General features: G+C 41.5%; 1 protein-coding gene across 1 annotated transcript in view; it reads right to left on the bottom strand.

Moving 5' to 3' along the window:
- Positions 1-558: 558 nt before the first annotated feature.
- Positions 559-13,119, bottom strand: part of LOC118390341 (sodium- and chloride-dependent GABA transporter 2-like) — a 42,581-nt gene continuing 30,020 nt past the window's right edge. The window contains exons 8-15 of the mRNA XM_035780798.2: positions 10,607-10,710; positions 7,245-7,369; positions 5,585-5,697; positions 4,716-4,853; positions 4,079-4,181; positions 3,679-3,779; positions 3,242-3,412; positions 559-3,081 (exon numbers count right to left, since the gene is read on the bottom strand). Coding sequence (XP_035636691.1) covers positions 2,917-3,081; positions 3,242-3,412; positions 3,679-3,779; positions 4,079-4,181; positions 4,716-4,853; positions 5,585-5,697; positions 7,245-7,369; positions 10,607-10,710 — 1,020 coding nt within the window. The 3' untranslated portion in view covers positions 559-2,916. The remainder of the gene's footprint in view (positions 3,082-3,241; positions 3,413-3,678; positions 3,780-4,078; positions 4,182-4,715; positions 4,854-5,584; positions 5,698-7,244; positions 7,370-10,606; positions 10,711-13,119) is intronic.

Genomic DNA, 13,119 nt, shown 5'->3' with positions numbered 1-13,119 from the left:
CTCTCTCTCTCTCTCTCTCTCTCCCTCTGTCACCAGATCTCAACCCCATTGAACACTTATAGGAGATTCTGGAGCGGCACCTGAGACAGTGCTTTGACAATCATCAACCAAACACCAAATTATGGCAGTATTTCTCATGGAAGAATGATGTTGCATCCCTCCAATAGAGCCTGTAGAAACTTGTATAATCTATGCCAAGGCACATTGAAGCTGTTCTGGTTCATGGTGGCCCAACGCCCTATTAAGACACTTTATGTTGGTGTTTCCTTTATTTTGGCAGTGCTCAATAGTAAACATGTTTTAAGATTTCTTTAGAGGAAAATTAAAGGCCTATAGCACACACATGGCTTGAAATAACTAATGTCTTTGATGATAATACTCTGCTTCCATCTGCTGGCCATCAGGATACATACAGTCTCTCTCTCTCTCTCTCTCTCTCTCTCTCTCTCTCTCTCTCTCTCTCTCTCTCTCTCTCTCTCTCTCTCTCTCTATCTCTCTCATGGAACAGTCTTCAAAAATCTTGGTGGAAAATAATGAAAGTATGACGCATAATGTTTTTAAACTTTTAATATAAATGTTTTTATTTTACAATGTCAGTTGTAATGATACATGTGAACGGTATTCAGCTTTGCCCTTCACTGGACATGTCATTGGCAATACTGACGAACACATACTGGAAGTGTAAGAGCTTATACTTTTCAAAGTTGTTATTGTATGATATGGCAAAGTAGATGATGATATAATTAATTAATGAATAGGCCACAATATAAGCAAATAACAGACTTTCCGAGACATTTCATATTTCCAAGGTAAAAGTTATGAAACTCAAGTTCAGTATTACCGGAAAACTCTTTCTCTCCAGCTTCTCACGTCTAAGCTGCTCGCTATGATGGTATACTGTAGTGTACTGTACAATGATTTCAAATGCCAAAATTCTGTACAACAAAAATATATTTAACACAATCCATACTTTCACTAGTTTTTAAACTATGTTTGTCATGTGCTTTATCACATTTTGGACTTGGTATACAGTTTAGAAATATATATATATATATACGATTGTATACAGTTTTTTTTTAAATCAAGCCAAGGATGAGAGCAATGCAAATATCCTGGTTTTACAATTCAAAGTACTTAAAAACCCTAACATAGGACTACCCACATAGGACTACCCACATAGGACTACCCACATAGGACTACCCACATAGGACTACCCACATAGGACTACCCACATAGGACTACCCACATAGGACTACCCACTGGGCAAAACAAATAGTTGAATCAACATTGTTTCCACATCATTTCAACCCCCAAAATGTATGTGATGTTAAATCAATGAAGAGAATTTATTGGATTTGCAAAAAATGATCAACGTAGGGGCATTTTGTCTTTTTGTCACCCAACTTTGAACCTAAATCCATTGACATGTTGAAAATTGTTGTTGATTTCATGTTGAATTCACGTTAGTTGACAACTCAACAAAATGTAAATCAAAACTAGATGTTGAACTGACGTCTGTGTCCAGTGGGTATGATTAAAATGCTAATACGCAATGATTATATGTCCAAGTAAGCTTTTGAATCAAAGCAATACATTTACAGTATGTCTGACTTAATCCTAAACTCAAACAACAACCTTAGGCTAGCAAAGCCTATTCAGTTCAGTTCAGTTTTCTACAGGTTTATTTTACTCCTGCTATGTTAGGTTACTATAATAGAGACAGACACTTGGGCTTCAGATGTATTTTTGATGCAATTCTTCTGACATAAATCTGGAAATTAAACTGTATAGGTTGTGTGCAACATATTGGCACTTGCCAATATATTAATCTAAAATCATAGTATTCGGAGGCAAAAAAAGTATACATTGAATTCTTGTTCAACTCTGCATTGCTTATTGTAACCACAATGACATGGTGCTTTTAGTTGGCATGCGGTTATCGCATTCCTTTATTTTTTTCCTTTATTTGTCGTCTAAAAATGCTGTCAGCGAAGGTTTAGCATCCCGGGGTAAATTAACTAAAATATGGATTAGATTGATGTATTTACTATATCAACTGATATGACTGTAGCAGGTTTAACATAATGCACTAAAATAATACCGCATCACAGTGTCTCTCACAGCTGAATAGAAATCAGGAGCAACCCTTCATGAGAACATGGTAGAGGGAGGACAGACGGAGGGATTATGTTGTAAAGCATTGTTACGATGTGCTGTATGAGGCAGTCCTTTCAACTAAGTCCTGAAATTAACATCACAATGTAACTGGACTGTATTCAACTGAAACTGTACGACTGTGCTTGGAAGGAAACATTTCATTCCGCCAGAAGCTAGAACTAACTGAAAAACAACTTAGTAACGTAGTATTCGTACAACATGTGCCGAGCTGAACAGAGATGTCCTTGGAAAAAAGGAAAACAAAAAACACATCCTTAGAAAGCAGATGTGATCATCAGACAAACATTCTCAAGTCTCAACCACAATGGACATATAACAAATCACTGAATCACACCATTTCAATGTCTGCTACACTTCCTCATTGGCGAACTAAATCAGCGCAACCCAGCTAGAGTTCCTGGTTGTTCAGGCAACAGTGTGAGGCAGAAGTGACGAGCAACTGTCCCTTGGATGGAAGTGTAGATGGAAGAGCCAGTAGCATTGAGTGTGTGAACATCAGTACATACACGATTTAACAACAGCACCTGAAACAGTAGTCTATATTGTCTCTGAGAGACCATGTAGGAGAGAAAGAGCCAGGGCACAGCAGCACCAGTTTCTCTGCATCTGTGCTCATTTAGCCGCAGTTGTGCAGTTATGAGGTATCGTTGAGGAGAGGTTTGGGACGGGCCCAAGGCAGATGCCATGTCGAGGGGAGGGACATGGGACATCACAAGGCCTGGGTACACGTTCCCAGCTCTAGCAGTTGGACTCCTTCTCGTTGACGGGGAAGTAGCCTTCCTTGGTGGGAGGGTGTCTCTGACGGAGGCTGTCCCCATCAGCAGCAAAGATGGCCAGCAGCTTCTCTTGTTCCTTCTTGGTTTTGGGTAAGTCAGTAGACGGTGTGGTCAGGATTATAAAGCGCTACAGAACAATAGAGGAAATAGACAAGACAAGATTGGTTTGTTGTATTGGTTTGTATATATTTCTAAGTTACAGTAGCTTAAGCCCAAAAAATTGACAATAGCAAACAGAGGAAAAAAGTTGGTGGGGGTAAGGAGTGAAAACAGTGTGTGGGACTTACCTCCTTCAGGGTACCTTCCACAGAACACATTTTGATGACCACCCAGAGGGGGACACAGAGCATGGAGGACAGGGCCAGGAGCCAGCCCAGGCCATAGCCCCACCAGGGGTACACATACTCATTGTTGTACTTCAGAGGGGTGTACTTGATCAGGGAGAAGGCAAAAGTACCCTGCGGAGGTAAATAGTCCATCAGCTCTGTCTTCTTGACAGTCACTGTTTGCTACGTCCTAGCTTTATTCAATGTTTTTTGCATTTATTTAAAAATAACAATAGTGACTTGCTTTCATTTGAGATCTTACCACTTTCTAAAAAATCTTAGTAAAATTTGATGAGCATTGCTGTGCAATGGTAGATGCTTTTTCAATAGTAACCACCAGAGGTCAATCCTCAGTCAAAAGACAGAACAGGGTTTTCGTTCAAAACTAAAAGACTCACTAAGCAGGTAGCAGGAGTGAAGAACATCCAGCAGTATTTGATAATAGGCCCAGGGCGGTAGCCAATCATGTCCTCAATGTTGTCATAGAAACGGTCAGCACCTACAGGAACAGTGAGGCAAGGGACAGATACAAATGAGTACTGTGGGAATGTGTAAGGCATCTAACTGGTTGCTCAAAATAGTACTAATTCTCATCAAAAAAGTGTTCAAAATGGTCCAATAATATCACATTCAGTTAGTTGTTCAACTCCCAGATGCCCTTTCACTTCTACGGAGAGAAGACTACTGCTGGAGCCCAGAGGATGGATGAACAGTGCTTATGTCGTCAATTAAAATACCCCATTTGTCATGCTAATGCCCCCCTCAACACATACCCACGTAACTTGGCTAAACACTCACCATAAATCCAAGCAATGCAAACTGTCTCAAAGACAGCCACAAACAGCAGGCACATCCCACTGGCAGCATAGTAGTCAAAGAGTTGGAAGACGTACATGCCTCCCTGGAGAGAAACATGTGTTACGTTACGGCAGGGCAGAGAGGGACTCTCTCTCTGTTTTATCAAGGCCACACGTAGAGCAACATGCAGATGCAAGAAAACATAAAGCTCTTTTTGGGGAACATTCATTCTGATTATGAAGTTTAGCCTCCGTATATGGTCTACGATGTATGTAACAATATACGTTATAGAGCATAAATTAGAGAGGCTATACTTCATACACAGACTGAATGTTCCCCAAAAGGAGCTAATTGTATTCCTGATGTCAGTATCTTATGGTCGAATGGCTCTTTTTTTAGCAAGTGTAGTAACTTTCAATACATGTGACCAGACACTCAAAGCCCTTAATGAAAGCCTTTGGGATTTCATTTTTGCTTATGAAGACAGGTGAAAGTTCCTGCCACTGTGCAGTTCTGAGACATGATCATAGGTAATTGGAGTCAGAGCGGAGAGTTGGGGTCAGAGCCAGGGTCAGCCATTTTATCAGCTACCCTTGACCAATTGGGGTGCTAGGGGGCACTGTGGACAGTGGCATACCTCGGTCAGCATGATGAGACCCATGAGGAAGGAAAAGATGGCAACCGCCAGAATGAAGAGCTCTCTGCGGTTCTTACGACGGAACGTCTTCGGGTACATATCCACCATGGCCGTCACCAGACTCTCCACACACACAAACTGCAGGAGGGGAGAGAACAGAGGGGATGCTTTGTTACTGATAAAGAAAAACACCATTGTGGACATTGTTAGGGGCAGAGTTTGAACGCATTGTGTGTGTGTGTGTGTGTGTGTGTGTGTGTGTGTGTGTGTGTGTGTGTGTGTGTGTGTGTGTGTGTGTGTGTGTGTGTGTGTGTGTGTGTGTGTGTGTGTGTGTGTGTGTGTGTGTGTGTGTGTGTGTGTGTGTGTGTGTGTGTGTGTGTGTGTGTAGCAGACACTCTTATCAAGAGCAACTTACAGTAGTTTCATACTGGTCCCCTGTGGGAAGCAAACTCACATCCCTGGCATAACAAGCGCCATGCTCTACTAACTGAGTAACACAGATTATGAGTGAGAGGAGACAGAGAGTGGAGAGACAGACAGACCGAGGCAGGGAGAGAGAGAGAGAGACAGAGAGCGAGACAGACAGACAGACTCACAACCACTTCTCCAGACAGCGAGTGAGGAGAAAGACAGACCGAGGCAGAGAGAGAGAGAGAGAGAGAGAGAGAGAGAGAGAGAGAGAGAGAGAGAGAGAGAGAGAGAGAGAAGCAGGCAGGCAGGCAGGCAGGCAGGCAGTGAGAGAGGAGAAAGACAGACAGACAGACAGACAGACAGACAGACAGACAGACAGAGCGAGAGAGAGAGAGCGAGACAGACAGAGAGACAGACCGAGAGGAGACAGAGAGGAGACAGAGCTGTTCTAGTCTCACCTGGCTGTCCAGCCCCAGAAAGACGATCATGATGAAGAAGAAACAGGCCCAGAGAGGAGAGAAGGGCATCATAGACACAGCACGGGGGTACGCTATGAAGGCTAGACCAGGACCTGGGGCACAGAGAGTTATAACAGGTCATAGAGGAGTCCTAACAGGTCATTACAGACTTGTCATTCCACGAGCAGGACTTTGAATCCATATTGCAACAACAACCTCTACCCGACTGTATTCTAAACTATTAGGTAATCTCTGAACCTTGAAAGTTGACTTCTAAATATTAACATGTCTAATCATCAAGTTCAAGGCGAGCAGGAACTGGCTAGACGTGCACCCTACTCTGCGCCGCCATCTTAAGGACCATTAGGCACCATTACTCACCATTACTCACCATTAAGCACCATTACGCACCATTAAGTACCATTACGCACTATTAAGCACCATTAAGCACCATTACTCACCACTAAGCACTATTAAGTACCATTACTCACCATTACTCACCATTAAGCACCATTACTCACCACTACACACCATTACACACCATTACAGAGAGAGCGAGAGCGGGGAGGCCGGTAGCGTAGTGGTTAGAGTGTTGGACTAGCAACCGGAAGGTTGCAAGATCGAATCCCCGAGCTGACAAGGTAAAAATCTGTTGTTCTGCCCCTGAACAAGGCAGTTAACCCACTGTTCCTAGGCTGTCGTTGAAAATAATAATTTGTTCTTATCTGACTTGCCTAGTAAAATAAAAAAATGAAGCACCAGGGTTGTGCTTATGTTGTGGGATGTTGAGCTAACGTAGGCTAATGCGATTAGCATGAGGTTGTAAGTAACAAGAAAATCTCCCAGGACATAGACATATCTGATATTGACAGAAAGCTTAAATTCTTGTTAATCTAACTGCACTGTCAAATTTACAGTAGCTATTACAGTGAAGGAATACCATGCTATTGTTTGAGGAGAGTGCACAGTTTTGAACATTAGGCACATTTGGGTAGTCTTGATACAACATTCTCAACAGAAATGCAATGGTTCATTGGATCACTCTAAAACATTTCACATACACTGCTGCCATCTAGTTGCCCAAATCTAAATTGCAGCTGGGCTGGAAAAATCCATGATGGCTTTTCGATTGCATTTCAAAGATGATGGTATAAAAAAATACAAAAGACCGGTTCTTTTTTCTTTGTATTATCTTTTACCAGATCTATTGTGTTAAAAAAAATAGGTCCAATCCTGAAGAGGTTTTAAGCACCATTACACACCATTAAGCACCATTAAACACCATTAAGCACCATTACGCAGGATTACTCACCATTAAGCACCATTTTAAGCACCATTTCACACCATTAAGCACCATTAAGCACCAATATGCACCATTAAGCACCAATATGCACCATTAAGCACCAATGCAGAAGAGTAAAGGGTTTTTCTCTTAAACAGTGTGGGGAATTTACAGTCAATAGCCGCTTACTTGGGGTAGCAATTCTACTTTGACATAGTTAGTTGTATTGTTGAAATTCAACAGATGATTCCATCTGACAGCACAAGCACGTACACTTTTTTCAATTGTGGAAAACCATACATTCTTTCCCAACGATGATGTAGAAATTGACTGTCTAGAATGGTTTGTGTGTAACGCTCTTTTACAAGGACTACTAACCTGATTCTGCCACCTCTGAGATGGGCACATTTTGCTCATAAGACATGAAGCCCAGGATGGAGAAGATGGCAAAGCCAGCCACGAAACTGGTCCCACTGTTCAGGAAGCATAACGACAAGCAATCTCTGTAAACCCAGAGAGGCAATCGTCAGGAAGACGTAGACCATAACAACAGATACTGTACCACACACTAACCCCTTGAAAACTTCAAAGCAGAATCACTAAAACTTTACAGCTTCAAAGTAGAATCAGATACTGTCAGAATGCAGATCAATATACAGAACTGATGGTTAGGTCATTATAGGGTATAAAACAGAACTGACGGTTAGGTCATTAGGGTATAAAACAGAACTGACGGTTAGGTCATTAGGGTATAAAACAGAACTGACGGTTAGGTCATTATAGGGTATAAAACAGAACTGACGGTTAGGTCATTAGGGTATAAAACAGAACTGACAGTTAGGTCATTAGGGTATAAAACAGAACTGACGGTTAGGTCATTAGGGTATAAAACAGAACTGACAGTTAGGTCATTAGGGTATAAAACAGAACTGACGGTTAGGGTGTAAAACAGAACTGACGGTTAGGTCATTAGGGTGTAAAACAGAACTGACGGTTAGGTCATTAGGGTGTAAAACAGAACTGATGGTTAGGTCATTAGGGTATAAAATAGAACTGATGGTTAGGTCATTAGGGTATAAAACAGAACTGATGGTTAGGTCATTAGGGTATAAAACAGAACTGACGGTTAGGTCATTAGGGTATAAAATAGAACTGACGGTTAGGTCATTAGGGTATAAAACAGAACTGATGGTTAGGTCATTAGGGTATAAAACAGAACTGACGGTTAGGTCATTATAGGGTATAAAACAGAACTGACGGTTAGGTCATTAGGGTATAAAACAGAACTGACGGTTAGGTCATTAGGGTATAAAACAGAACTGATGGTTAGGTCATTAGGGTATAAAACAGAACTGACGGTTAGGTCATTAGGGTATAAAACAGAACTGACGGTTAGGTCATTAGGGTATAAAACAGAACTGACGGTTAGGTCATTAGGGTATAAAACAGAACTGACGGTTAGGTCATTAGGGTATAAAACAGAACTGACGGTTAGGTCATTAGGGTATAAAACAGAACTGACGGTTAGGTCATTAGGGTATAAAACAGAACTGACGGTTAGGTCATTAGGGTATAAAACAGAACTGACGGTTAGGTCATTAGGGTGTAAAACAGAACTGACGGTTAGGTCATTAGGGTGTAAAACAGAACTGACAGTTAGGTCATTAAGGTATAAAACAGAACTGACGGTTACGTCATTAGGGTATAAAACAGAACTGACGGTTAGGTCATTAGGGTGTAAAACAGAACTGACAGTTTGTTCATTAGGGTGTAAAACAGAACTGACGGTTAGGTCATTAGGGTATAAAACAGAACTGACGGTTAGGTCATTAGGGTGTAAAACAGAACTGACGGTTAGATCATTAGGGTGTAAAACAGAACTGACGGTTAGATCATTAGGGTGTAAAACAGAACTGACGGTTAGGTGATCAGGGTGTAAAACAGAACTGACAGTTAGGTCATTAGGGTATAATACAGAACTGACGGTTAGGTCATTAGGGTATAATACAGAACTGACGGTTAGGTCATTAGGGTGTAAAACAGAACTGACGGTTAGGTCATTAGGGTATAAAACAGAACTGACGGTTAGGTCATTAGGGTGTAAAACAGAACTGACAGTTTGGTCATTAGGGTGTAAAACAGAACTGACGGTTAGGTCATTAGGGTATAAAGCAGAACTGACGGTTAGGTCATTAGGGTGTAAAACAGAACTGACGGTTAGGTCATTAGGGTATAAAACAGAACTGACAGTTAGGTCATTAGGGTATAAAACAGAACTGACGGTTAGGTCATTAGGGTATAATACAGAACTGACGGTTAGGTCATTAGGGTATAATACAGAACTGACGGTTAGGTCATTAGGGTATAAAACAGAACTGACAGTTAGGTCATTAGGGTATAAAACAGAACTGACGGTTTGGTGATCAGGGTATAATACAGAACTGACGGTTAGGTCATTAGGGTATAATACAGAACTGACGGTTAGGTCATTAGGGTATAAAACAGAACATATCACTTCTCTGTTTAATCTTATCAGAGACTTCTGCTTATTGTTTCAATAATCTCAGTCTTATCTAATTAGGTGAGGTAGGAGGTGGGGTGTAGAATACAGTAGAGTAGAGCAGAGTACAGTATAGCACAGTAGAGAAGAGTAGAGCAGAGTACAGTAAAGTAGAGCAGAGTACAGTACAGTATAGCACAGTACAGTAGAGTAGAGCAGAGTACAGTAAAGTAGAGCAGAGTACAGTACAGTATAGCACAGTACAGTAGAGTAGAGCAGAGTACAGTAAAGTAGAGCAGAGTACAGTACAGTATAGCACAGTACAGAAGAGTAGAGCAGAGTACAGTGAAGTAGAGCAGAGTACAGTAGAGTAGAGCAGAGTACAGTAAAGTAGAGCAGAGTACAGTAAAGTAGAGCAGAGTACAGTACAGTATAGCACAGTACAGTAGAGTAGAGCAGAGTACAGTAAAGTAGAGCAGAGTACAGTACAGTATAGCACAGTACAGAAGAGTAGAGCAGAGTACAGTAAAGTAGAGCAGAGTACAGTACAGTATAGAACAGTACAGTAGAGTAGAGCAGAGTACAGTATAGAACAGTACAGTAGAGCAGAGTACAGTATAGAACAGTAGAGTAGAGCAGAGTACAGTAAAGTAGAGCAGAGTACAGTACAGTATAGCACAGTACAGAAGAGTAGAGCAGAGTACAGTAAAGTAGAGCAGAGTACAGTACAGTATAGAACAGTACAGTAGAGTAGAGCAGAGTACAGTATAGAACAGTACAGTAGAGCAGAGTACAGTATAGAACAGTAGAGTAGAGCAGAGTACAGTAAAGTAGAGCAGAGTACAGTACAGTACAGTACAGTATAGCACAGTACAGAAGAGTAGAGCAGAGTACAGTAAAGTAGAGCAGAGTACAGTACAGTATAGAACAGTACAGAAGAGTAGAGCAGAGTACAGTACAGTATAGAACAGTACAGTACAGTAGAATAGAGCAGAGTACAGTACAGTATAGAACAGTACAGTAAAGTAGAGCAGAGTACAGTACAGTAGAGTAGAGCAGAGTACAGTACAGTATAGAACAGTACAGTAGAGTAGAGCAGAGTACAGTAAAGTAGAGCAGAGTACAGTACAGTATAGAACAGTACAGAAGAGTAGAGCAGAGTACAGTAAACTAGAGTACAGTAGAGCAGACTAGACTGGGAGGTAGAGGTGTAAGTGTGTGTTCTGAGGTGAGCCCTGACCTGTAGCAGTTGTTGTTGTACTTGTTGTAGCTCCCCAGGGCAGTCAGACACCCCAGACAGATGGCATACGAGAAGAAGATCTGAGTCCCTGCATCCATCCATACCTAGAAAGAACAGGAAGAAACCAAACCAACCAGCCTTTTCATTTGCTGGGAGAAACCATGGCATTGTTCCTGGCTGATACATTTACTTCTATGAAACACATTTCTCGTCACTTATTATGTCATCACCACCCACCATACAACCCCCAGTAATCTCTGTCTATAGACCCCATACCCCCTTTTCAGTCCTAAGCCCACCCTCTCCACCCTGACAATGTCACTTGCATGCTGGTTCTCCATCTCAATGGCTCCTCAACGCCAAGTGTGGTAATTTTCCATCACAGACTCTGAACGACCAGCACAACACAGTTCCAATTTAAATGAGGGTGCTCTTTGTTCCATTCGGCAAAGTGGTGCTGAAGCATTGGGGGCACGTTTCAGTTGGCTGCCTGGCAGCCAGGAAGACTTCTGGTTGCACCCTATTGCCTATGTAGTGTACTACTTTTTACCAGGGCCTATGGGCCATAGCCACTAAGGCAGATGTTCTCATGGTACAGGCTTCTTGGAGTAGCTTGTCTGTGGATTGAAGAGGGCGCTCATTTTGTTTTCTGGTGTACTCTCTCCTCTCCTCTCCTCTCCTCTCCTCTCCTCTCCTCTCATCTCATCTCATCTCATCTCTGCGCTCTCTCTACACTCTCTCTGCTAACAGAGCCCCAGGACCAGCTTTCTTAGGAACCTTTTCTCTAGGCTCATCACTCTGTAGGTGATGGCTTTGTTAAGGAAGTTTGGGGATTTGCTTCCTTTTAAGTGGTTGTCTTTTCTGGATTTTGATCATTAGCGGGTATCGTCCTTGTTCTGCTCTGCATGCATTATTTGTTTTTTTACATTGTTCACAGAGGACGTTTTTGCACACAGAATTCTTGCTTTGTGAGGTGGACCCCAGACCTCACTGTCCATAAAGGGCAATAGATCTATAACTGCTTCAATTATTTTTAGACAGATCTTAATTGGGATGTCAAATTTTATATTTATTTTTAATGGCATAGAAGGCTCTTCTTGTCTAGTCTCTCAGATCGTTCACAGCTTTGTGGAAGTTGCCTGTGGTGCTGATGTTTAGGCTGAGGTAGTATAGTACTTAATGAATATGATGTCAGTTCGGTTGTCATCTGAGACATTCTCATCAATGATAGGATGACAAACTCTACAGCGGAAAGTATGCAGATTGTAGTTATCGGATTCACATGGAATTGTTGTTCAATTATTGGTGAAGAGATTAAATGTAATTTTAGCTTCCAAATGAGAGATTTGGGTTTTCATAAGGTTAGGGCTCTGCTCAATCAGTGGCGCGCCCCTGTGAAGAGACATGGGTTATAAAACACACCCTTCTCACTCCGCTATATAAAGCCTTGACGAAAATGTAACCTCCTGTTCCGAGGATGTGAGGACGATGGTCCGTACGTTAAAAGGACTAACATGTCAACTACAGAACTAAGCTTTGGTTGCGAATGGTATGAACTTTGAACTCTTATTCACTACAGACGTGATACCTCCTATCCGTTGAGTTAGCAACCGCAGCTGCAAACGTGGGCTAGGAAAGAACAGACAGAGTATCCCGTCTACCACACAACAACGTTACTACAACGTATTCAATTGACCACCAGAGACATTCTTCAAAGGACTCGGTTGGGCAACACAACCGAAGCGCAGCTCAGAGTAAATATTTATTGCATTTTCCTTTTCAAAATGGGTGGTAATTTAGAATGCATAAGATACTGTATTTACGATAGAGACATCGCTTCTCCCTTTGTTCCTCAGTCTTCCCGCTCTTTTGCTCAAACCCAGCCTCTTTTCTTTGTGTAACCAGCTGTCATATCTGTTCCCTCCGCTAGGGACGTTTTCCTTCATGATATAATTTGTGATCAAGGTATGATTAATTCTGTGCATATGTAATTCTGTGTGATTAGTTAGGTATTTAGTAAATAAATAATTAAATCCAATTTTGTATTGCTGATTCAACTTGTTAGCCAGGGTTCGTGAAGATAACCAAAAGTTTACAACTTTCAGATGAGACTGAAATAAGTTGATGATTATATATTGACTGCTATTGATGTAAAATATTACTAGGTCTTTATAAATCCTCTTGGTGTTAGGGGGCAGTATTTTCACTTTTGGAAAAAAAACGTACCCGTTTTAAACGGGATATTTTGTCAGGAAAATATGCTAGAATATGCATATAATTGACCGCTTTCGATAGAAAACACACTGAAGTTTCCAAAACTGTTTAAATGATGTCTGTGAGTAGAACAGAACTCATATGGCAGGCAAAAACCTGAGAAAAAATCCAAACAGGAAGTGGGAAATCTGAGGTTTGTAGTTTTTGAACTCAGCCCCTATCGAATTCACAGTGGGATATGGGTTATGTTGCACTTCCGGAGGCTTCCACTAGATGCCAACCGTCTTTAGAACGTTGTT

The sequence above is a fragment of the Oncorhynchus keta genome, chromosome 26 (genome assembly GCF_023373465.1).
Source record: "Oncorhynchus keta strain PuntledgeMale-10-30-2019 chromosome 26, Oket_V2, whole genome shotgun sequence".
In the NCBI taxonomy this organism is placed as follows: Eukaryota; Metazoa; Chordata; class Actinopteri; order Salmoniformes; family Salmonidae; genus Oncorhynchus; species Oncorhynchus keta.
Note: the sequence above shows the minus strand (reverse complement) of the source record. Positions and strands in the feature narration are given on the sequence as shown.